This window comes from Salvelinus sp. IW2-2015, linkage group LG26 (genome assembly GCF_002910315.2).
Source record: "Salvelinus sp. IW2-2015 linkage group LG26, ASM291031v2, whole genome shotgun sequence".
Taxonomy (NCBI): domain Eukaryota; kingdom Metazoa; phylum Chordata; class Actinopteri; order Salmoniformes; family Salmonidae; genus Salvelinus; species Salvelinus sp. IW2-2015.
In genome coordinates, this window is record NC_036866.1 from 35,529,243 (window position 1) to 35,553,812 (window position 24,570).

The window sequence follows — 24,570 nt, forward strand, 5'->3', positions numbered from 1 at the left end:
ATTTCAAAACAAGACAGCTATAAGGGTATGTTCGGAGACATTGGAGTCCCAAAGGTTCACCTCATCTTCTACAGTCGGTTTCAATGTCAGTGACTTCTCCCTCATAAATTGTCACACCAAGATGCATCTCAGTAATCTCCAAATTGCTGCAATCTTTAAAAACAGAGTACCATCTACTGACCTCTATTGGTACTACCTGAACTTTTCATGAAAAAAAAGTAACAGATTGGGGAATGAGGGATTGAATGGTTGAAAGAATTATAAATGTTTATTTAGAAGTGTGGCAGCTTTGTTTATGCATTTGTACAGATTTTTGTAAAAATATTTGCTTTGAATGTTTCATTTATTTTCAAACGTTAAGTATATTTTTGACATTCTTAGTTTTTTATACAGATGTGCCTTGTTGCAACTCAAAATAAATTAGCTTAGTTCCTACTTTACATTTCCTCTCGTGCTTTTTGAATTTAATGCATGGAAAATATAATGTGTAACAACGTTCAAGTACCCTTAGCGAAAGTAGCTAATTATCAAGGTCAATGTTTTTATTTTAAAAGTAACTAAATTGCTTTTACGCTGAGTACTTTTTAAATTAGCTACATTATTAAACTTTTACTTTAGTATTTTTTTTCGCCAGTCATGTTAATTCTACTTGAGTAAAATGTCATTAAAGTAACAGTACTTCTACTGGAGAAGGATATTTCAGTAGTCTTTCCACCCCTGACAGTATGTTCTCTGTTAAAAGATTTGCTTCCATTTGAGTGTAATGAACTAGACCCTGCTAGGTGTATAAATGCAAATGATGTCTTCACCTCTCGCTCCCTCTCTCCCTCTCTCTCTGTCCTTGTTCCCTCTCAATGATGATCCCTGTGTGCTGCTCTACGGTGACTATGTCAGTCTGAATTATATCCCAAAGCAGGAGAGGTTAATAAGAGGGAGTATAAATTGTTATTTTCCATTTCAAACGTGACACCAGTTATTATTAGCCTGGGTTACACATTGCTTTTATGGGGCATAACTCTGGGAAAATATGAAAATAGATGACACCTGCAATTAAAATGTATGATTACCAGCTGCGGCGACAGCATGGCAGAGTATTAAGGTGGTAAATATTCCATGTCTGGGGTCAGTAGGGCTTGGAGAATTAATGTGTGCTGTGACCACCGCTAAGAATCTTCCTCCTCAGCTGTTATAATACCAGGATCTCCCAGGCATAATGGGCTTCCCAAATGGTACCCTATTCCCTATGTAGTGCTCCACGAAAGTAGTGCACTACATAAGCTAGAGAATAGGGTGTCATTTGGGACGCACCCATAGTTTCCCTCAGTAAAGGTTACCCTGTTTCTTATGGGAAGAAGATTTATACTGTACTCTGACAAGACCTGTAGCTTTCAATCAAATGGCACGGACTAAACACTCTTGGGTCTCATATCTTGAGCAATTTCCCCATAGTCACTTTCTTTGTGTTATAAAAAGGTTGTCTGATTGGATGTTCTTAAGTACTTTGATACACAATTATATAGAGGACATCAGGTCATAATCTGTTTTACAGTAATCTGTCTTTCTGTCTGACAGTAATCGGTCTTACTGTTTTTGCAAAGTCAAGTTCTAAGAAACTGGTTCACACATCACATTCACCCACATCCATGACATTCGATCATGTTTTTAATGTTGTAGAAAGGGAAAGAAATTGGTTTCAGGGGGCACTTTGTTCTCTATGTCTTGTCTTATGTCTCCATCTAGTGGATCATTTACTCCAACATTGTATACTGAAAGATGGAGTTGAATGAATATTTACTGATTGACAAGTGTTTCAATTAGCCATGATGACAAATACAATATCATGCCAAGTTGAAGAATTTACAATAGAAGATACATACAGTTCCTTTGGGGAAAACATGCAAGTATCATTACAACGTACATCACTACATTGCAGAGATTCCTCAATTGTAAACATTTGCAATAAATGTAATAACAGCTCTCCTACACCTTTCAAGAAACATAATTCAGAATAAGCAAGACATTTTTTGTTTATCTGGAATAAAATATTTATTTCCTGGCTCATACTAAGCACTCTTATACTCTTTTGATTGCATCATAATTATAAATGTAAAAACCATTCCAGGCTGATTTCCAGCCTTTGGGTGGCGACTTCATGCCGTAAATCGCAATATGTTATGAAATCTTCAGACATAAATATCGCCCTCTGTTACGTAGGCACTATCAGGAACAACCCCCCATCCTTAGTGCCCATGTTGTTATGAGTCACCCCAGACCACTCGTCTGACATGATCTCTGACTCAGACAGAACCATATTGGTTTGGTCCTAGCAGAATATTACAGATGAGGGGAGAGGATAGCAAGGATTATACATCAGACAAGGAAGGATATTATATGGGACAGCAGTGGATCGATCATTTGTGCCAAATATGAAAACCCTTCTGTATCTGACAACACATGACCTACAGTAAGACAAATCTGAATGGGATGGACACATTGACTTATCTGATTCATTAGTGTTATGGAACTGTGCAGATTGAGTCACTGGTAGATGAGATGAAGCAGAGTGAGTGGGACATGTGTAATGTACAACTGGATAATGATTACTATTAGAATTGCACTGGAGAACTGAATAGTTCAAAAAGGCACCCAACGTCTGACAAAGAATAGTCAGTGTTTGCATTCATGCAGTAAGTTAGTTTTAAATCACCTCAGCGCTACAGATCTCCCTCTTGAAAACTTCAAACTTAAATGTAACCCCATTCTCCTCTTGAATCTCATTTGGTACTCCAGGAAACCTAGTTTGAAGTTAAGGGAAACAAAGGGACAACTTAGACAGATTGACGAAGACACAAAAAGCTTTCAAACACTTGGCCTGACTTGTGGACCTGGTCAATCAGAACAGAGTATAGATCCACTTATCAAAACAGTCCAAAGATGAAGCAAACAGTGCTGCAGCCTAGGGCCAGGAGAGCAGAGAATAAAATATGCTTCCTTACCTCTGTTGTTTTTTAAAAATGCTTCTGTCAAACTGCGGGAAGAAGACGTCACAGTCGAAGTCAGCCATGATGTCAGTGAGGAAGACGAGTTCACACCAGGGATGCATCAGAGCCTCCTGATGACAAGGGAAAGGTACTGTAATGAGCTACAGTATAGACAAATATAGTGGATGGATTGTCCTATAATAATAAATGTTTATCCACTTATTTATTCCTAACCCATATATTGGATTTAAAGTCCTGGGCCAATTTTAATAAAGCATCTCAGAGTAATGCTGATCTAGTATCAGGTCCCCCTTTCCATGTAATCTCATTCATTATGATCTAAAAGTCAAAACGGATCCTAGATCAGGACTCCTACTCTGAGACGTGTTATAAATACGGGCCCAGGTAAAACTGCACCACAAACTTCCCACCACCCACAGAGACACAACAGTCACCTGATAGACCTGTGGACCACCCACAACCCAGATGGTCTCCACCAGGTCACATAGGGGTTGCAGCAAGGCTAAGCCGATCATGCTGTCGAAATCTTGACACAGGAAGTGGGCATGCTCCGGGAGAGTGCTGTGAGGAGTGAGTGACGCCCAAAATAAGTAATCATTTCTAAAACGCAACTTTTCTATATGCACAATACAGTTCAAAAGTTTGGGGTCACTTAGAAATGTCCTTGTTTTTGAAAGAAAAGCAATTTTTTTGTCCATTAAAATAACATCAAAATGATCAGAAATACAGTGTAGATATTGTTAATGTTGTAAATGAATATTGTAATTGGAAACTGCATATTTTTTTATTGAATATCTACATAGGGGTACAGAGGCCCATTATCAGCAACCATCACTCCTGTGTTCCAATGACATGTTGTGTTAGCTAATCCAAGTTTATCATTTTAAAAGGCTAATTGATCATTAGAAAACCTGTTTGCAATTATGTTAAAACAGCTGAAAACTGTTGTTCTGATTAAAGAAGCAATACAACTGGCCTTCTTTAGACTAGTTGAGTATCTGGAGCATCAGCATTTGTGAGTTTGATTACATGCTTAAAATGGACAGAAACAAAGAACTTTCTTCTGAAACTCGTCAGTCTATTCTTGTTCTGAGAAGTGAAAGCTATTCCATGTGAGAAAATGCCAAGAAACTGAAGATCTCATACAACGCTGTGTACTACTCCCTTCACAGAACAGCGCAAACTGGCTCTAACCAGAATAGAAAGAGGAGTGGGAGGCCCCGGTGCACAACTGGCCATAATGACCATCGTTATGTTTGGAGGAAAAAGGGGGAGGCTTGCAAGCCGAAGAACACCATCCCAACAGTGAAGCACGGGGGTGGCAGCATCATGTTGTGGGGGTGCTTTGCTGCAGGAGGGACTGGTGCACTTCACAAAATGGTTGGCATCAAGAGGAAGAAAAATTATGTGGATATATTGAAGCAACATCTCAAGACATCAGTCAGGAAGTTAAAGCTTGATCGCAAATGGGTCTTCCAAGTGGACAATGACCCCAAGCACACTTCCAAAGTTGTGGCAAAATGGCTTAAGGACAACAAAGTCAAGATATTGGAGTGGCAATCACAAAGCCCTGACCTCAATTCTATAGAAAATGTGTGGGCAGAACTGAAAAAGCATGTGCAAGCAAGGAGGCCTACAAACCTGACTCAGTTACACCAGCTCTGTCAGGAGGAATGGGCCAAAATTCACCCAACTTATTGTGGGAAGCTTGTGGAAGGCTACCCGAAACGTTTGACCCAAGTTAAACAATTTAAAGGCAATGCTACCATATACTAATTGAGTGTATGTAAACTTCTGACCCACTGGGAATGTGATGAAAGAAATAAAAGCTGAAATAAATAATTCTCTATTATTCTGACATTTGACATTCTTAAAATAAAGTGGTGATCCTAACTGACCTAAGACAGGGAATATTTACTAGGATTAAATGTCAGGAATTGTGAAAAACTGACTGACTTAAATGTATTTGGCTAAGGTGTATGTAAACTTCCGACTTCAACTGTATATGAAACATGTTTTTAGGTTGTGGACTGTGTGTGTGATTGGTAGTAGTGTGACTTTTGGCTTACCTCAGGGTGGTACTCAGGACCACATGGAGGACATTGGGCAGCATAGAGAACAGACTGTCTGGGTTGGAGAACCAGCAGCCCCTGCCCCACACCATCATGTTAAATTTTCCTGTGAAAGGGATTATTGAGTTCACCTTACAATGTAAAGACCATTTGGAAGAAGTAACTATTTCATTACTTATAGTGAATATTGCTGTCAAACTATCAGTAGCTGAATAACTCCGGTTGTAGTATCTATTATACCTTTTAGAGAAAAGGTGCAAGGTTCTATTGCATTTCAACAACAGCTTCTTTGTCTGCATTTCTCTGTGCTCTATACTTTCCCATCATTGAGTTGGAGCACTGTTAAAAGCCTTTAAGTCAGAAAGGAAATCAATCAAAATTACCTGGTAGGGAGACATTTGTTGTAGTGTCCAAAAAGAATTTGAATTCTGTCCTGTGAACGCAATATTTTTATACATTGATTACAATTGGACCAATACTATCAACTCTTGCCAAATATTCCTATGTATGGACGGTTACATACAAGTCGGTTCAAGAACCAGAAACTTGAAAAAAATGTTTTCATATTGAAATACATGTAGACAAGTGTTACCCCTGTTATTAAATGTTATCAAGTAACTGTGTCCATCCCAAAAAGCATAATGGGATCTGACTTCACATGCCACCTGTTGACAACTGGTCAAAATGTAATTAGGGTACTAGGGGGTAACTAGCCCCCTGGGGAAACTGCCCCCCCCCCCCCTTGTAATTCACATTAAGTCCACAAGATATCACCAAATTATTTTATCAACTCTTCCCTGGCTGCCACTTTTCTTGCTCATCCAAAAATGTCCTCTCTGTCATCACAACAAAACAATTGTGGTAAGTTGATCAATTTTTTTTATTATTATGAAAAAGTTGTAGCTATAGTCCAATGAAGTTAGATGTATAGTTTAAACATTTTTTTTTATATACAAGTAGGAAAGCCTTAAATAATCCACTTGTTTAGAGAGAAAAATAGTAATATATTGGATGAGTGTCTTGGGGGCAACTCGGCACCCCCATCTAGGGGGTAACTGGCCCCTGGGGGCTAGTTACCCCTTTATGTTATTAATGTGTTTCTGTCATTTAGACGGTTAGTTTATGCTAACCTGCTAGTTAGCAACCTCCACTAGCAGTAAATGCTAGTTATTATAAACTGCTAGCAGTGCTAGCTAGCAACCTTACAAGATCGTCGGAGGTAAAATACATGACTTAATTGCAGTTGTAAATGTTTGCACTAGTGGATGATAGATTTACAGTTAGTTACTTTATAGACTTTTAGCTATTTTACACAGCATTATATGTCATATAGCTAGATATCTAGCTATATTTTTAAGAGGGAGCTTTTAAATTGGCACCTCTCCCCCTGCAGGTTAAAACTAATACTTTGAGTCAGGCGGTTTGAAAGAAACTGTCTTGTCTTAAGGTACAGAGTCCTGTGTGGTTAGGGAGGGTTTGGGGCCATCTGTTAGATTAGGGGTCAGTTCCTTATATAATTTAATGTTTCTATTTTCAGATGAGAACATACAAGAAGAAAACAGACCATGGAAGCTATGACTGAGGTAATATAGCATGCCCTGAACGTAATAGAAACGTAATGAATAATCAGGGAGAAAAAGGTGTAGATTCACGTGCAGAGCGCAGCAGGTGTTCATTTTGCCTTCGCAGAAGGCAGGAATCGTGGTCGCAGGCAAAGGTTATACACAGGTAGGCAAACAGGCAGGTGAATCAAAACTAGGACTGACGGCTCCAACTGGTTCTCACAAAGGAGCTAGGAAAAGGCTCAGTAGAGTCAAAACAAACAATACCTCACAAAGGCACAAACAGAATGAACTGAACTAAATAAGGAGCTGATGAGACCAGGTGAGTAACTAACACAGGTGAAAACAATGAACAAAAATGAAAGACAGGGCTACGTTCAAGAACACAAATAAACAGGGCTATGTTCAAGAACACAACGAAACAGAACACAAGGTTGACTAAGAAAATAAATACAGAACCTTACAAGAAAATGGCCAGACCTTAAAGGGGGCTGCCAGGGTGTTCAACATTTCACCAAGAACCCTATGGCACCACAGAGGAAAGGAGGTGAAAAACCCAGGCTTCAGGGGGCGCCAGTCTTCTCTTCCACGTATTAAAGTGACCTTGTCAACCACTTGGAAAGGGCCCTATTTGGCCTAACATCATGGGATGTGAGAAGACTTGCCTTCGATCTGGCAGAGAGGATGGGAATCAAACACAGTTTCAACAAAGGAAAGGGGTATGCCGGGGTGGATAGGTTCAGTGGCTTAAAATAACGGATAAAATAAAATAATACAAATAATGAAGCACAACCGTCAACTGTCAGTTCGAATATCTCAAGCAACCAGTCTTGCGAGGGCTGTGGGCTTTAATACGCTTAAGGTTGACCAGTTTTTTTACGGCCTACGTGGACATTTTAAACAGTGTCAGGGACGTCGGGCCAACAAAGATTTGGAACATGGATGAGACGGGAATACAAAACGTCCAGAAACTGTTGCCTGTGGTGGCCACCAAGGGAGCAAAAAAGGTTGCACGGATGACCAGCGCAGAGAGGGGCTTCACAGTCACAGTAATTTGTGCTATCAGTGCAGTGAGGCAGTATGTGCCGCCACTCTTCATCTTCCCCCGGAAGAGGATGAACAAACAGCTGCTGGTTGGAGCACCTCCAGGGTCCGTTGGAAGGGTGAGGGACTCAGGCTGGGTCGACAGTACCATCTTTGTCGACTGGCTCCACTACTTCGCCCACAGTGTTGTTTGCACCCCTGAGGAACCCCACATCTTCATCCTCGATGGCCAGCACTCCCATAAGACTATATGACTATAGGACTATAACAAGGTGGCCAGTGTGGAGAGAGGAGTGAAGGGCTTCCGGGCCAGTGGGCTGTGGCCTTTGGAGAAGGACATCTTCACAGAGGCGGACGTCGTGGCCTCTGAGGTTATAAAGGAGCCTGAGCCCATTGGCGGTAAGAAAAAGTCATCTAAATGAAGTAAATGTAGCAGAAGCAGCATGTACGTGGTAGAACGTGTTTATTGTACTAACACCGATGTATTGTTTTTGTCATTTATTTTCAATGCAAAGAATCCATTCAACCACAGTACTCTACCGCCACCACCGCCACCTCTACCGATACGGCTACCAGCTCTACCGCCACAATCACTAGCTCTACCTCCACCACCACCAGCTCTAATGCCAAAACCTCTACCTCCACCACATCTACCTCCGCCACAACCTCCACCCTGCAGCCTACCCTTGTTCCAAATGTCAGCACTCATTTTAGGGAATATATATTTGCATATAGTGATTAGAAGTGTTTATTGTACCAAAACTCGTGTGTTCTTGTTGTTTGTTTGTTTTTGCTTAAACCAACAACCAACAGCTGCAGCAGTTCTATTGGAGTTGTCCCTAAGGCCAAGGCTCCAGGAGGTGAGGAAGAGGAAGGCAGAGTCTACGGCTGTACTGACAGCCTCACCTTACAAAAGGCTGCTGGAAGATAATGCTCGACAGAAACATCAACAAGAAGAAAAGAGAGAGTAAGAAAACGAATCAGGTTCTTAAAAAAAAGGTCTCAAAGAAGGTTGTTGCAACACAACATGCTACATCAGCCACCAACGAGGGGATGCGGGGTGTCTTTTCTGTGAGGAGCTGTTTCCAGTCACAAGTAGGGACTGGATTAGGTGTGAGCAGCGCAGGAGGTGGGTTTATGAGTTGTGCTCCAATTTGACTGGGGATAGCTTCATTTGTGATCTATGTACAAATTAGAATTGTGCAATAGCAGAGCATAAGAGATGCAACATCAATGTTACACTGAATTAATTCAGCTATAATTTATTGTTATTAAATGTTATATTCCAATGAATCAATTTTTTTAATGAATGAAAAACAACTATTGAAAACATTTTGCTCCTGAATGTCATTTTAAAGACTGCAGGGATTTAAAATCTTGCATTATTCCAATAATATTTAGTGCAATTGTACATAATGGATTGTAAGGAAAATGAACAATGAAATGACAAAGACAATGTATGTGCAGGTGAGTTGTAAAGAGGAACTTTACATCAAATAGCCATTTATTTCCTTTTATAGTTTATTCGCCTAAGCATTACCTTCATCCGCATACCATTTTTTTTCCAAAACATTACTTTTTTGTGTCAGCGATTGTAACGCTCGTCTTCCTCCTCGTCTGAGGAGGAGCAAGGATCGGACCAATATGCAGCGTGGTTTGAATACATACTTATTATGTAAACGAAGACGGAAAAACACTTAAACAAACTACAAAACAATAAACGACGTGAACAGACCTGAACTTCAGAACATATAAAAATGAATGCACGAACAGGAAGGAAGGAAGGAAGCGAAACGAGTGGCGAACAATCACCCACAAACAAACAGTGAGAACAGCCTACCTTAATATGGTTCTCAATCAGAGGAAACGCAAAACRCCTGCCCCTGATTGAGAACCATATCAGGCTAGTTGACAATGAACCCAACATAGAAACACATAACATAGAATGCCCACCCAGCTCACGTCCTGACCATACTAAATAAATACAAAACAAGGGAAAATAAGGTCAGGAACGTGACAGCGATAAGACATTGTTCTTAGGGGGGGGCTAGTTACCCTTAGTACCCCACGCATTTAGGACACAATTAAATGTAGTATACGCATCAATTAATGGTCCACGTATAGATGTTTAGAAATATCTAGTGGCCTAAATCTATGAAAACGAAAAAAGGAATTGTTATCATTGAATATACTACAATCACACAAGCATGTAACGTGTAATGCTGGCTTTTAAAGAGCCCAAACTTGAAACCGTAAGGCATACATCAAATCAAAATCCAAAAGGGATAAATAAATAATAATTTTTCTCTTACGGTAAATCCCATGGCAAGTGTCCATCTTTTCCTATTCCCATGTTGTTGCATGCAGCGGCGATGAGCCGCAACGGTTTCTTCTGTACTTTGTCCGCGCACATCGTCGATACATTAGTAGAAGGTACAACATGAACTGTCTGGTTTAACATCGAGTTTACAAGTGTTTATATAACTCGCTCAGATACGCAAGCAGGCTTAATAACGCATTGGATGAGGATAATTTCGATGCATAACCACTGAATTGTTCTACCGAGTATGACCAAAGCTAAAGGCAACTGTAGACAGGAGGGCGAGGATAAGTATTTTGCTTGTTGAATCCAACGTTTTTGTGTGTGGAGAGAATGAGTTTCTGGAATTTGCAACCACATCTGGAACCGCTCTCTCCGGTTGCTACGTGACTGTCCATGTTTACCACTGATTATGAAACAACCCGAGGCACTGGAGGTCGCACCCCCTCCCTCCCTCCCCAGATACACTAGATGACCAAAAGTATATGAACACCTGCTTGTCGAACATCATTACAAAATCATGGCCATGAATATGGAGTTGGTTCCCCTTTGCTGTTATAACAGCCTCCACTATTCTGGGAAGGCTTTCCACTAGATGTTGAAACATTGCTGCGGGGATTTCCATTCAGTCACAAGCGCATTAGTGAGGTCGGGCACTGATGTTGGGCGATTAGGCCTGGCTCGTACTCGGCGTTCCAATTCATCCCAAAGGTGTTCGATGGTCTTGTTCTGTGAGCTTGTGTGGCCTACCACTTCGCGGCTGAGCGGTTGTTGCTTCTAGATGTTTCCACTTCACAATAACAGCATTTACAGTTGTCTGGGGCAACGTGGCATCCTATGACAGTGCCACATTGAAAGTCACTGACCTCGTCAGCAAGACCATTCTACTGTCAATGTTTGACTATGGAGATTGCATGGCTGTGTGTTCGATTTTATACACCTGTCAGCAACAGGTATATACTTTTGTATATAAACTCAGCAAAAAAAGAAACATCCTCTCACTGTCAACTGGGTTTATTTTCAAACTTAACATGTGCAAATATTTGTATGAACATAACAAGATTCAACAACTGAGACATAAACTGAACAAGTTCCACAGACATGTGACTAACAGAAATTGAATAATGTGTCCCTGAATCAAGGGGGGGTCAAAATCAAAAGTAACAGTCAGTATCTGGTGTGGCCACCAGCTGCATTAAGTACTGCAGTGCATCTCCTCCTCATGGACTGCACCAGATTTGCCAGTTCTTGTTGTGAGATGTTACCCCACTCTTCCACCAAGGCACCTGCAAGTTCCCGGACATTTCTGGGGGGAATGGCCCTAGCCCTCACCCTCCGATCCAACAGTTCCCAGACGTGCTCAATGGGATTGAGATCCGGGCTCTTCGCTGGCCGTGGCAGAACACTGACATTCCTGTCTTGCAGGAAATCACGCACAGAACGAGCAGTATGGCTGGTGGCATTGTCATGCTGGAAGGTCATGTCAGGATGAGCCTGCAGGAAGGGTACCATATGAGGGAGGAGGATGTCTTCCCTGTAACGCACAGCGTTGAGAATGCCTGCAATGACAACAAGCTCAGTCCGATGATGCTGTGACACACCGCCCCAGACCATGACGGACCCTCCATCTCCAAATCGATCCCGCTCCGGAGTACAGGCCTCGGTGTAACACTCATTCCTTCGACGATAAACACGAATCCGACCATCACCCCTGGTGAGACAAAACCGCGACTCGTCAGTGAAGAGCACTTTTTGCCAGTCCTGTCTGGTCCAGCGACGGTGTGCCCATAGGTGACGTTGTTGCCGGTGACGTCTGGTGAGGACCTGCCTTACAACAGGCCTACAAGCCCTCAGTCCAGCTTCTCTCAGCCTATTGCAGACAATCTGAGCACAGATGTGCGTTCACAGATTGTGCGTTCCTGGTGTAACTCGGGCAGTTGTTGTTGCCATCCTGTACCTGTCCCGCAGGTGTGATGTTCGGATGTACCGATCCTGTGCAGGTGTTGTTACACGTGGTCTGCCACTGCGAGGACGATCAGCTGTCCGTCCTGTCTCCCTGTAGCTCTGTGTTCGGCGTCTCACAGTACGGACATTGCAATTTATTGCCCTGGACACATCTGCAGTCCTCATGCTTCCTTGCAGCATGCCTAAGGCACGTTCACGCAGATGAGCAGTGACCCTGGGCACAGTAGAAAGGCCAGAGTCAGTAGAAAGGCCTCTTTAGTGTCCTAAGTTTTCATAACTGTGACCTTAATTGCCTACCATCTGTAAGCTGTTAGTGTCTTAACGACCGTTCCACAGGTGCATGTTCATTCTTTTATGGTTCATTGAACAAGCATGGGAAACAGTGTTTAAAGCCTTTACAATGAAGATCTGTGAAGTTATTTGGATTTTTACACATTATCTTTGAAAGACAGGGTCCTGAAAAAGGGACGTTTCTTTTTTTTGCTGCGTTTATATTGTAGCATATGAATAGGTCACAAAACATGGCAAAAATGTTTAATTACAGGAAATTAGCTGTAAAACTTCCCAGAATTTTGCAAACCTATCCTCTCAGCCTCATTGCAAAATAGCATGAAATTAGCTTTGAAACAGCAACATTTTCTCTCTGCCCTATGGAAATATGTGTAAAATAGAATGATTAGATAACATTTTCTTTAGCCTGTGGTAAAATGTATATCATTATAGGAAGTCACCCCCCCAAAAATCCCTTGCTCAAACCTTGCAGGGGCCCAGCAAAACTGTGGTACACCACTATTACTTTAAATTCATTGCATTTACTTTGTACTATTTTTATTATTGAACTTAAGTTGTAAAGTAAGTAGCCTTGTGCGAGCTGGAGCCGGGCTCCTATTTCTGTAGCGTGAGGCAGCATGATGTACATGTACAGGACGCTAGTCTATTGCAGGGCCTTACCCCTAATTTATCTCAATGCTGAGTGCCAAGCAGTCACATTTTTGGTATGACCTTGGCCATGTATCGAACTCACAACCTTCCAATGTCTGGGTTGACACTAACGACACAGCCACTGAGTTGGTCATTGAACTTAAGACAACCAATATTTGCATGTGCATGCCATAAGCAAACCATTACACTAAAATAAATATTACTTTGAGCCAGTGTTCATTTTTTAACCTTTTACTACAGATACATAAAGAACAGTCAATTTGTCAGTCTTCACACACAAATAACAATTGGGTTACAAGAAAAAGAAAACAAAAACATGCTATATCAAATTATTACTGTACAAACTGAGTTGAATCATTCACACACACACTTATATACAGAAAGGGTTATATAATTCCCTTAAAACATTTACAAAAGGGTAATAAAGAAATTAGTTTACAAAATGTATTATGCACTTCTGCTGCCTTTAAATGCTCCTCAGAACCTTTGATTTCTGAATATCCGACAGCACTTGAAGGCGGCATTATACCCCATAGAATAACTAGGGTCATTTGACCTGACAATTCCAGGTTGGGTAATCGTGTTATCAGCTTGAGGCTGATGCCATTCCCAATGGCTAAGACTGTATATTATACTGCACATAGCATGACCTCAGGCTCAAACACAGCCACCACCCAATGTTCTTTCAGCAAATATAACTTGTGCATCCATGTTCTTTGTATTAATTATAGTGATGCCAACACTTCTTATCAAGACAGTTTGGTGGTGTGCATGTTAAAGAGAGTCATCTTGTGAGACACCATTACCTCCCTCTAGTAACACTGGGGACAGTGTCACTGTGGACTTGTGATTTGAGCTGTGGGTTTGAGATTCTCCACAGAGACAGAAGGTCACAAACCATTAGTTCTCTGGGCATCATGTGGTCGGATGTTCCATTTAGCCGGCTGACTTCACAGAAAGCTGGCAAAGTTTGTGGAATGCTTACAGCCTTCTCTCCTCCTCCATTCCTGCTGCTGCTCACATAACTGAGGTAGATGTGCTTCTGTAGAGTTGACGAGTCAGAGAAGGAGAACGCAACGTTGAGGCGCTGGTCAATTCTGCTGGAGAGCAGAGTGGCTGGAATCCCCTCTTTCTTCTCCTCTTCAGGCACTAGTTGCTGGTCTGCCTCCGGGCCTTGTTGCTACAGCCCGGTGTGAGGTCCTCATTGCGACGCTTCACAACGACCTGTCCTCTGCCTGAATCAAAATCAATGATAATAGAAATGTTATATCATATACAGTTGAAGTCAGAAGTTTACATACACTTAGGTTGGAGTCATTAAAACTCATTTTTCAACCACTCCACAAATTTCTTGTTAAACTATAGTTTGGCAAGTCGGTTAGGACATCTACTTTGTGCATGACAAGTAATTTTTCCAACAATTGTTTACAGACAGATTATTTCACTGTATCACAATTCTAGTGGGTCAGAAGTTTACATACACTAATTCACTGTGGCTTTAAACAGCTTGGAAAATTCCAGGAAATGTCATGTCTTTAGAAGTTTCTGATAGGCTAATTGACATAATTTGAGTCAATTGGAGGTGTACCTGTGGATGTATTTCAAGGCCTACCTTCAAACTCAGTGCCTCTTTGCTTGACATCATGGGAAAATCAAAAAGAATCATCCAAGACCTCAGAAAACTAAATTGTAGACCTCCACAAGTCTGGTTCATCCTTGGGAGCAATTTCCAAACGCCTGAAGGTACCACGTCATCTGTACAAACAATAGTACGCAAGTATTAACACCATGGGACCACGCAGCTGTCATACTGCTCAGGAAGGAGATGCGTTCGTCTCCTAGAGATGAACGTACTTTGGTGCGAAAAGTGCAAATCAATCCCAGAACAACAGCAAAGGACCTTGTGAAGATGCTGGAGGAAACAGGTACAAAAGTATCTATATCCACAAAAAGGATGTGACGAGTAAAACGAGTCCTATTTGACATAACCTGAAAGGCAGCTCAGCAAGGAAGAAGCCACTGCTCCAAAACCGCCATAAAAAAGCCAGAGTACGGTTTGCAACTGCACATGGGACAAAGATCGTACTTTTTGGAGAAATGTCCTCTGGTCTGATGAAACAAAAATAGAACTGTTTGGCCATAATGCCATCGTTATGTTTGGAGGAAAAAGGGGGAGGCTTGCAAGCTGAAGAACACCATCCAACCATGAAGCACAGGGGTGGCAGCATCAGTTTGTGGGGTGCTTTGCTGCAGGAGGGACTGGTGCGCTTCACAAAATAGATGGCATCATGAAAAAGGAAAATTATGTGGATATATTGAAGCAACATCTCAAGACATCAGTCAGAAGTTAAAGCTGGTCGCAAATGGGTCTTCCAAATGGACAATGACCCCAAGCATACTTCCAAAGTTGTGGCAAAATGGCTGAAGGACAACAAAGTCAAGGTATTGGAGTGGCCATCACAAAGCCCTGACCTCAATCCCATAGAAAATGTGTGGGCAGAACTGAAAAAGCATGTGCAAGCAAGGAGGCCTACAAACCTGACTCAGTTACACCAGCTTTGTCAGAAGGAATGTGCCAAAGTTCACCCAACTTATTGTGGGAAGCTTGTGGACGGCTACCCGAAACATTTGATCCAAGTTAAACAATTTAAAGGCAATGCAACCAAATACTAATTGAGGTTGTAAACTTCTGACCCACTGGGAATGTGATGAGGAAATAGAAGCTGAAATAAATCACTACTATTATTCTGACATTTCATTCTTAAAATAAAGTGGTGATCCTAACTGACCTAAAACAGACACTTTTTACTATGATTTAATGTCAGGAATTGTGAAAAACTAAGTTTAAATGTATTTGGCTAAGGTGTATGTAAACTTCTGACTTCAACTGTAATCTGATTATTTCCCTATGAAATTGGTTATGGAAAAATGCAAACATTTCTGGTACGCATCTGCTTTGACTAATCCTTTCAATTTCTGATCGGTATTACTATTCTGATCTACCCTTTGTTTCATCAGGGAGGTCAATTAAAAGCCTATTCCAATCTGCAACCTTTTATTATCATCCTTAGTAACATCATGCCTGACAAGTACTATCACATGACACACCTTTCCCACCCATGCCACAGCCCATATCAGAGATTGATGAAGTCGCAGTCAATCTCAGTGTAGATAAGGTTAACACTGATCTTTGGAAAAATCCCAGTTTCTCTGTGGCAGTCAAGGAAGGAACTAAGGAGGATTGTTACCTGCTTGAGCGGCTCCCTCATTCTGGATTTCTTCAGTGGAGGGCCCTGGCATTGGACCCGTCATGACCCCTGCACCGTGTCCACTGTTATTAGGATTGGCAGGCACTGTCGCGAGCAGCCCTGTGAGATGGAGACAGAGTTGGACAGTCAGTCTACCACACCTCAGCCCCATAAATAATCATTGATAATGGTAACATAACAATATAAAAGAAAACAAAGTCACTGTATTCACAATCAATTTCAAAGTAGGAATGCTGATCCCCCCCCACTTTTATTCATTATATTTAAAAAGGCAAAACTTCTACTCTGACACTTTGTGAATAGCTTATCATGGAAATTGTTAGTGTCTGAAAATAGCTGATTTGAAGCGGACTTCAAAGCGATTAGCTGTACATTCAGCAGGTCATGCGCTCTGTGCTCACCCAGGCCGCGGTAGCAGGAGAGCTGTTGGTAGATCTGCTTCATCCTCTCCACGTTGAGGCGGCTGGCCTCAGCGTGGTGCACCATGGGTTTGGGGTAGTGCACACCGATCACGCACTTGGCCGCCTTCTGCACGCTCTCGGGTGCGTTCCAGGGGTCGTAGATGTACTTGGCCGGGAAGCCCTTTAGTATGGGAAGATAGCGCCTGGAAAAAACAAATGGAGAAAAGACCGTGGAAATCTCATTAAAACCCTATGGAGTGTATAATGAGACATTGTGGTCCAGCAGGTCATATACAGAATTGTTTGTCATGGTTTTCTGCATGTTCTACATGCCTTGTCACAGGCATGGTGAAATAAAACACTAAGGTATATTACAGTGTACCACACTGGTTAAAATTAGCAGTGGACAACTAGGTGCAGGGAAGATCTTCTCACCGTATGTAGTCTCCGTTGGGGTCTGTCCTCCTGCCAAAGCCCACGGGGCAGTAACAGTGGAAGAACTGCTGGAAGAAGGAGCTGCAGGAGAGCCACATCCAGCTGCCTGCATTCACACTCCAGTCTGCATCCAGCAGCAGCTCCTCAAATACCTGACAGGTACATAAACACACACATGCTGAGATACAAACAGAACAACGATAAACAGTCATACATACATACATACATCAGATTTCCTCTCTCCCCATGCCCCAGTATCTACCTTCATGCCCTCCTCCCAGCTGATCCACAGGTCTCCCCGGGTCAGGAAGCAGGCCACAGCGTGTCTAGCCAGGTGGTGGATCCAGCCCTCCTGCCTCAACTGGGTCATGATGGCGTCGATCCAGGGGAACCCTGTCCTCCCCTCGGCCCACTTGGCCAGCGCCTCCGGGTTGCGGTCCCAGGGAATCTGCACGCACACAGGGTTGCCCTCCATCTTGTCGAAGCAGGGATTGTTGGTGGCCGTAGTGTAGAAGAACTCACGCCACAACAGCTGGCCATAAAGTGAGAGGGGCGGAGAGCTGTTTTTCTTAACCTTCCTATAGAGGTCAGTGAGTTTGAAGTAGAAGAGGCGACAGGAGAGGCAGCCGAAGCGGAGGTAGGGGCTGAGGCCCGTGGGGCTGGCCAGCAGGGAGTTGGCGTTCATCCGGGGACGCTCAAAGTTGGCCACCCACGCCTGGAACATAGAGGGTTAGGGTTTGAGTCAGGACCCCAGTGAAACCCGTCTATCTCACAGGCACATGACACACTAAGTTCAGGAAATAAAGTAATTTTTCTATAACAAAGTCACATTTTCAGGAAGAAAATTGACTCCAATACGGGTACTGTATGTGTCCACCACACTGGTTCAGTAGTGGTGGGATATAAAGAAGGGACTCCTTCCCACCTTTCTCTCCAAGTGCCTCTCCAGGCGAGTGAGGGCCTCCGTCTCTCCCCCTGGCCATACTGCTGTAGCCAGGCCTTCTGTCTCAAAGCCAAGCTCCTCCAGGGAGGGCACGCCAAACTTGTCGTCGTGGTCATCACTGATGGGCGTGGCACACTTCCGCATGACCTCAGCGGTGATGGTCTCGGCGGGCATCTCCACGGCATCCATGTGACTTATGAGCACCTGGAAACGCTTGTAGGTGAGAGGGGACTGGCCTCCGTTCAGCTCAATGATCCTACAGAGACACATGGACAGACATGGAGGTATTTAGTGCATCACGTAACACTAGCATCATGGTATTATTCATGAATATGTTGCTAATACATCATGTTTGCATATTTGCACATCTTGATGACTTAATAACAACAAGGTAATAACATTCTCATTGCTTTGACATGGGTTGTGCTCTCACAAGATCTAATATATGTCAGCCAGGAACTACAGTAGCTAGATCTCCTTGACTCTGTGTGTGTGTGTGTGTGTGTGTGTGTGTGTGTGTGTGTGTGTGTGTGTGTGTGTTGTGTGTTGTGTGTGTGTGTGTGTGTGTGTGTGTGTGTGTGTGTGTGTGTGTGTGTGTGTGTGTGTGTGTGTGTGTGTGTGTGTGTGTGGTGTGTGTGTGTGTGTGTGTGTGTGTGTGTGTGTGTGTGTGTGTGTGTGTGTGTGTGTGTGTACGTGTATCTGTACGAGTCACTCACTTGTCCAGGCGTAGAGCGTGTGGGAGACTTTGACCGTGACTTCCACCCCGGCCTCGCTGGCCAGCTTCTGGATGGCGGCATCACGCTCCTTGCCGAAGGGCTCAGAGTCGTACTCGTAAGACAGCCGGCTAATCTGCCATTCCTGGGAAGTCAAGAGAAAGACAAGGTCAGTCATGCCACAGTCAGACGCCATGGTAAATAGGGAACCTTTACTTTGGTAAAGATAAAGAACACATAGGAAGTTCATAGAAAAATACCATGGAATTCAAATAATGCTAATGTTCATATACAGATCAAGTGAAGACTGAATACAGTGGAAGCCACTCCTCAGTAAAAGGCACATGACAGCTCGCTTGGAGTTTGCCAAAAGGCACCTCAAGGACTCTCAGACCATGAAAACAAGATTATCTCGTCTGATAAACAAGAATTGAACTCTTTGGCCTGAATGCCAAGCGTCACATCTGGAGGAAACCAGGCACCGCTCATCACCTGGCCAATACCATCCCTACGGTGAAGCATGGTGGTCGCAGCATCATGCTGTGTGGATGTTTTTCAGTGGCAGGGACTGGGAGACTAGTCAGGATCGAGGGAAGATCAACAGAGCAAAGTACAGAGAGATCCTTAATGAAAACCTGCTCCAGAGCGCTCAGGACCTCAGACTGGGGTGGAGGTTCAACTTCCAACAGGACAACGACCGTAAGCACACAGCCAAGATAACGCGGGACTGGCTTCGGGACTAGTCTCGGAATGTCCTTGAGTGGTCCAGCCAGAGCCCAGACTTGAACACGATCGAACATCTCTGGAGAGACCTGAAAATAGCTGTGCAGCGATGCTCCCCATCCAACCTGCAGAACTTGAGAGGATCTGCAGAGAAGAATGGGAAAAACTCCCCAAATACAGGTGTGCCAAGCTTATAGCATCATACCAAAGACTTGAGGCTGTACTCGCTGCCAAAGGTGCTTCAACAAAATACTGAGTAAAGGGTCTGAATACTTATGTAAATTTGATATTTCAGTTCTCTCTTTTTTTTTTTGCACAAATGTATAAAGACCTGTTTTTGCTTTGTCATTATGGGGTATTGTGTGTAGATTGATGAGGAGAAAAAACGATTTAATCAATTTTAAAATAAGGCTGTAACGTAACAAAATTCAGAAAAAGTCAAAGGGTCTGAACACTTTCCGAATGCACTGTATATCAAGACATTTGAAACGATTTGACAGTGGAAGTACAGTACAGTAACTGACTTGTTTAATCACACAAGACCGTATTTCTATGGGGCATACTGTACTTTTATGAGGCATACGTGTACAGTACACAGTGGCTGTGCAGTACTGTAAGTGTGATGGGTTAACTATGATACGGTAGTGTGATGGTTTACAACTACAGTACAAGTGTGACAGTGTTAATTGTACCTTGAACAGCCTGGGGAAGACATCAGTAGGCTGGCCCCGGATGACAAACAGACGGGAGTGGAGCTTGCGGAGGCTGGCGTCTAGGTCCTCCAGACACTGGAGTAAGAACCTGGAATCAAACAGAAGATGATCAATAATCTGATCATATAATCAGAGAGGAAATAGGCTACAGGTGTAACAAGGCCTCCTGCTCAGGATTCACAAAAAACCTGTCGCCTATTTTTTATTATGTTTTATGGTATTTAGTTTAGTCATTATCCCAAGGTCACATGATGGATGTTCCAGCTCTCATTAGGCACAAGTGAACATATGATCCATACATCCATCATGTGAGCCGTGGCTCAAATACATGTGGTAAGTAGAGTTGCACCATATCAAAGGGCTTTACATCATTGCAACAAAGCATTTGAAGTGAATGTAAAATGGAGATTGAATCAAAAAGAAGGCTAGTGGAAAGGAATTGCAATCGTGGGAATGTCAGCTGCTTCTCTCAGTGCAGAGAGCATTATTCAGGGAGATTCTATTGAGAAAACATGTTCTTCACCACCAGATTATTAAAGCACTCTAAATTTTACATAGGCCAACTCCTCTGCTGGTAGCCTATCATTTAAAACACCTAGTGGAAACATTGAGTGGAAGATCTGTCTGACTGAATGGAACATACTACGCTGTGAGTAAGTCATGTAGAACAATAAGGTCTCTGTACCATCCCAGCCTTGTAGTATTTACATGACAACAGGAGGGCGCTCTCGGCTCACAGCAAAGTCCACAGTTGAACAAAACGATAGATGGCTCCATCAACTGGCAAAGCATGGCTAGTGGAACTACAAGCCCTCATTAGAATGTGGAGATTTTAAACTGTAATGCCTCACATTTCTGAGTAAGCGAACACAAAGCCTGTATCAACATTATAGAACATCTCTGGCTAACGTGAACAGTCATTCTCTGCCGAGGTAGTGGGTACACTAGCATAAGTGATAAGCCTGGGCCAATGGGGAAGGACTGCTTGATTGATCCTCTACCAACCTTAGACCTTCTCATTCTGCTGTCATATGATCCTCAAACTACATGGGAAGTGTTGACCACAAAATAATATTGACTCCTGCTGAAGCAAACATGACATGAGTCATCAGTGTATCATGTAGCCAATAAATTACTCCTTTAACTAGGTGTAATTTGTTATGACATTTACATTTACATTTAAGTCATTTAGCTGACGCTCTTATCCAGAGCGACTTACAAATTGGAAAGTTCATACATATTCATCCTGGTCCCCCCGTGGGGAATGAACCCACAACCCTGGCGTTGCAAGCGCCATGCTCTACCAACTGAGCCACACGGGACCATATGACAACTTGGATATCAACCAAGTCAAGAGAGGGTGACTGTCTGAACATTGTGTTCTGTGTTGGGTGACTGGACTGTCCCTTTAAGGAGGCATCACTTCATCCAAACCCTTATCTGAGAATGGTGTCCTCGTTTTGTGTTGCGTTCCTCCATTCACACAGTGAATGCTGTACTTGGAACTTGAATGAAACAGGTTTGGTAGAGCGTTTATCACAAGCAGCAGGGTTTACAATATGATCTCTGAAAAGGTGATATAACCTATTATGCAACATATGATGACTAGCGGCCCTGCAAGCAATGTCATCATCATGCATACGCTTGAACAGCAGGGTAATGCACAGTGACCACAAAGTGAACATTGCTGGGTAGGCTAAATCCCATCTGAGACTCAGTTGTGCCACTCACCTGGAGCAGACTACACACACTGGGAACTTTATATTGACTAGGCCTATATATATTCCAGCAGGCTGGTGCTGGTCCCAGAGGAGAAGTGTTATTTCTTATAGCTAGGACAGCCTATGCCATTCTGTTCTGGCTGGTAAAGCTATGTGAGCTGCCTGGCTCAATCACMGGCTAATAGGGCAGCTACTATAAAAGGAGGCTAGTTCTCAGGAGGAAGTGGGGTTGAGCAGTGGGTTGAATGTAGGTCAAAGCTGCGAGGACTGGAGAGCAGAATGTCATAACCACCCCAATGACACAGTGCCCCATTTCCAATGCCTGCCCGCACTCAGCCAGGATGGGGAGGGGGACTTACATAATCCTTACTGCTATGCATGTTCTTAAACCCTGCTGAAATGTAGGCCTACTCGCTCGATGGTAATAGAAACTACTGAGAATACCCTGCGTACAGGGATGTTTTCGACATGGGTAATGCAGTCAGGTCATTCTCCCCTTCTCTTGCTCTAAACAGGAGGTTATGCTTTAAATGAACATTCTTATAAGTGGCCAAACTAAGGCAGCATAGTATGTGGGCTAAATGAAAGGGAGGGAATCCAAGGTAAATCAGTAATCAACAGTCCTTGGTGCCCTGGAATGCCCTTGTTTCCTGTGTGGCACACAGATGTACTTGTAATGCAATAATTGACAGTCAATATTTACTATAACTGTGTGCATATGTGCATAAGTGTGGTGCTAGGAAAGCCCTACTTTCCTGCCTAAGCGGTACACCACACACATACACACACACTGTCATTCATAACCACCTACAGCATTAGGATTCCTCCTTCTGGTGTTATGATAACCCAGATTTGGTTTTCCTTAACCTATTGACCAAATGTGCATAAGTGGCGTCTGGCATGCCCACAAGGTCATAATCTATCGAAAAGGAAACCATGATGGATCCATCAGAGCCCCTAGGCAAATTCACAAATGTGGCAATGCAAAAAGCAGGGACCTGTGTGACCTACCTCTGCGGTAAACAAATCTGTGTTGGGTGAGTGCAATACGAGCCACTCAATTAAAACACGTCCTCTAATACAGAGGTTCCCAAACGCTTTCTATGGGAAACTGTTCACACCCCTCATTGGTGGAGAGAATTTTGCAAGCTTAAAGCGTATTTCCTGCAATTCTATAAATGTTGTCATGGGGTGCAAATAAAATGTTGCAGTTAAACTAAAATAGTAAATTAAAAAAACATTAGCTGACATGGGCTAGTTGCTCTGGACCTTTCTGACAAGTTATAAATGTCTCTCTAAGGTATGACAAGAGGAACTGATGATGCACTACCCAATTATGAAATTGCACCTTGTGCATTCTACTATTAGGACCCCTACCTCCACCTGCTGATTCCCACGTTGGAGGACCCTGCAAACCAGGGGTCTAGGATGTAAACATAGCGAAGGGTGTCCGCTCCCCGGATAGACTCCTTTAGAGAGGGGTTGTCGTGGAGCCGCAGTCCCTTCCTGAACCAGTGGATCGTGTTGCCGACCATTTCACCTGCTGTCTCTTCTACTTATGTCCACGACTCGAACCGTTGGTTATAGCGCTGATGTCAAAACAAAACGCGTAGGAGCTAAAACAATAGCCCTTGCATGCCCAAACTACGTTTCGGTTCTGTCGCCTAGATGGTTTTATAATGTAATGTTATAAAAAAAAAAAAATTATTAACCTGTTAAAAACGATGTTCGACCTGACTAGCCTAGAAGCTCGAAAAATTTATAATTGCGTTGTCGTATCTAGCTATTTTCCAGATAAGGAAGAAGAGCGCTGGTTCAGTAAGCGCGAGCGAGTGAACTAAAGTACAGTAGGTAGAGCGTTTTAATGAGAAATGAAACTGTCTTCCACTATCACTTGAATGTATTCCCATATTCAAAAAAAATGTTCCCTGTTGAAATTAACTTTCTTTGACAACGACTCCACCCAAAGAGATACGCGGATAAGAATGAACGAATCTGATTGGTCAATGTCACCAGTTATGTAACGTTTGCTCGCTCACGTTTCTGTAGTGTGCTTATTCCTATCTTGTGTTTTTCCACAGGCATCATTTATACACGGTAAATATCGACACAACACAATATTTTATGTTTAACAAGTTATTTACAGCTTACTTTAAACACCATAGTCTGAATATCGATCTTATTTTGGATGTTGTTGATAAAAATGTGTGCCGCCTTCCCGCGTCATGATTAGTTACGCAGGACCCGGATGAACACATGTACTAAAAAAAATGATTATGCAAGTGTATCTGTAGGCCTAGTGGGCAACCCATCACCATCACACGTCTATGCATGTGATGAATGTCAAATACTCTCTGTTATGAGACTATGTACCACTATGTATTTACGTTAAAATGCCGTCATTTCAAAATGGATTCAAACCAAATAACTATTCTTGCCTAGATATTATGCATGCAGAATTTCAGATGCAGAATTTCAGATGTGATCAGATTTCAATCAAAAACATATCAGCAAAGATCATAAGGTAGCCTAAACACCTTAAAAGAAGCAACCAATTGTCACACAGTATTGCATTAGTAGGGCCTACACTTTAATTACATTGTCCTGAAGCATGAGGTGTGAAAACATCATGTGGATGATGATTGTGTGAAACAATTACAAACTGTAGTAGTTTTTATTCATGAGACAAGGGATGGGTGGGTAGTTGGGTGAGGAAACATGCAGTTTGAATATCTAGACACTAGA

The 24,570-nt window shown here is 42.7% G+C and overlaps 2 protein-coding genes and 1 long non-coding RNA gene across 3 annotated transcripts in view; 1 reads left to right on the top strand and 2 right to left on the bottom strand.

Annotated features, from left to right (window-relative positions):
- The window catches only part of LOC139023065 (uncharacterized), a 234,347-nt gene that overhangs the window by 25,528 nt on the left and 184,249 nt on the right, over nucleotides 1-24,570 (top strand). The gene's annotated exons all lie outside the window — the stretch shown is intronic.
- On the bottom strand, nucleotides 1,645-10,439 carry zgc:153031. Its single transcript, XM_023972097.3, has 6 exons — nucleotides 9,993-10,439; nucleotides 5,458-5,507; nucleotides 5,072-5,180; nucleotides 3,437-3,563; nucleotides 2,997-3,112; nucleotides 1,645-2,795 (listed from the first exon to the last, which is right to left on the bottom strand). The coding sequence occupies exons 1-6, from the start codon at nucleotides 10,139-10,141 to the stop codon at nucleotides 2,699-2,701; spliced, it is 648 nt and encodes a 215-aa protein (XP_023827865.1). The 5' UTR covers nucleotides 10,142-10,439; the 3' UTR covers nucleotides 1,645-2,698.
- Nucleotides 13,630-23,755, bottom strand: cry1b (cryptochrome circadian regulator 1b). Its single transcript, XM_023971952.2, has 9 exons — nucleotides 23,203-23,755; nucleotides 20,084-20,192; nucleotides 18,668-18,813; nucleotides 17,938-18,211; nucleotides 17,275-17,727; nucleotides 17,013-17,164; nucleotides 16,578-16,780; nucleotides 16,156-16,275; nucleotides 13,630-14,142 (listed from the first exon to the last, which is right to left on the bottom strand). The coding sequence occupies exons 1-9, from the start codon at nucleotides 23,358-23,360 to the stop codon at nucleotides 14,057-14,059; spliced, it is 1,701 nt and encodes a 566-aa protein (XP_023827720.1). The 5' UTR covers nucleotides 23,361-23,755; the 3' UTR covers nucleotides 13,630-14,056.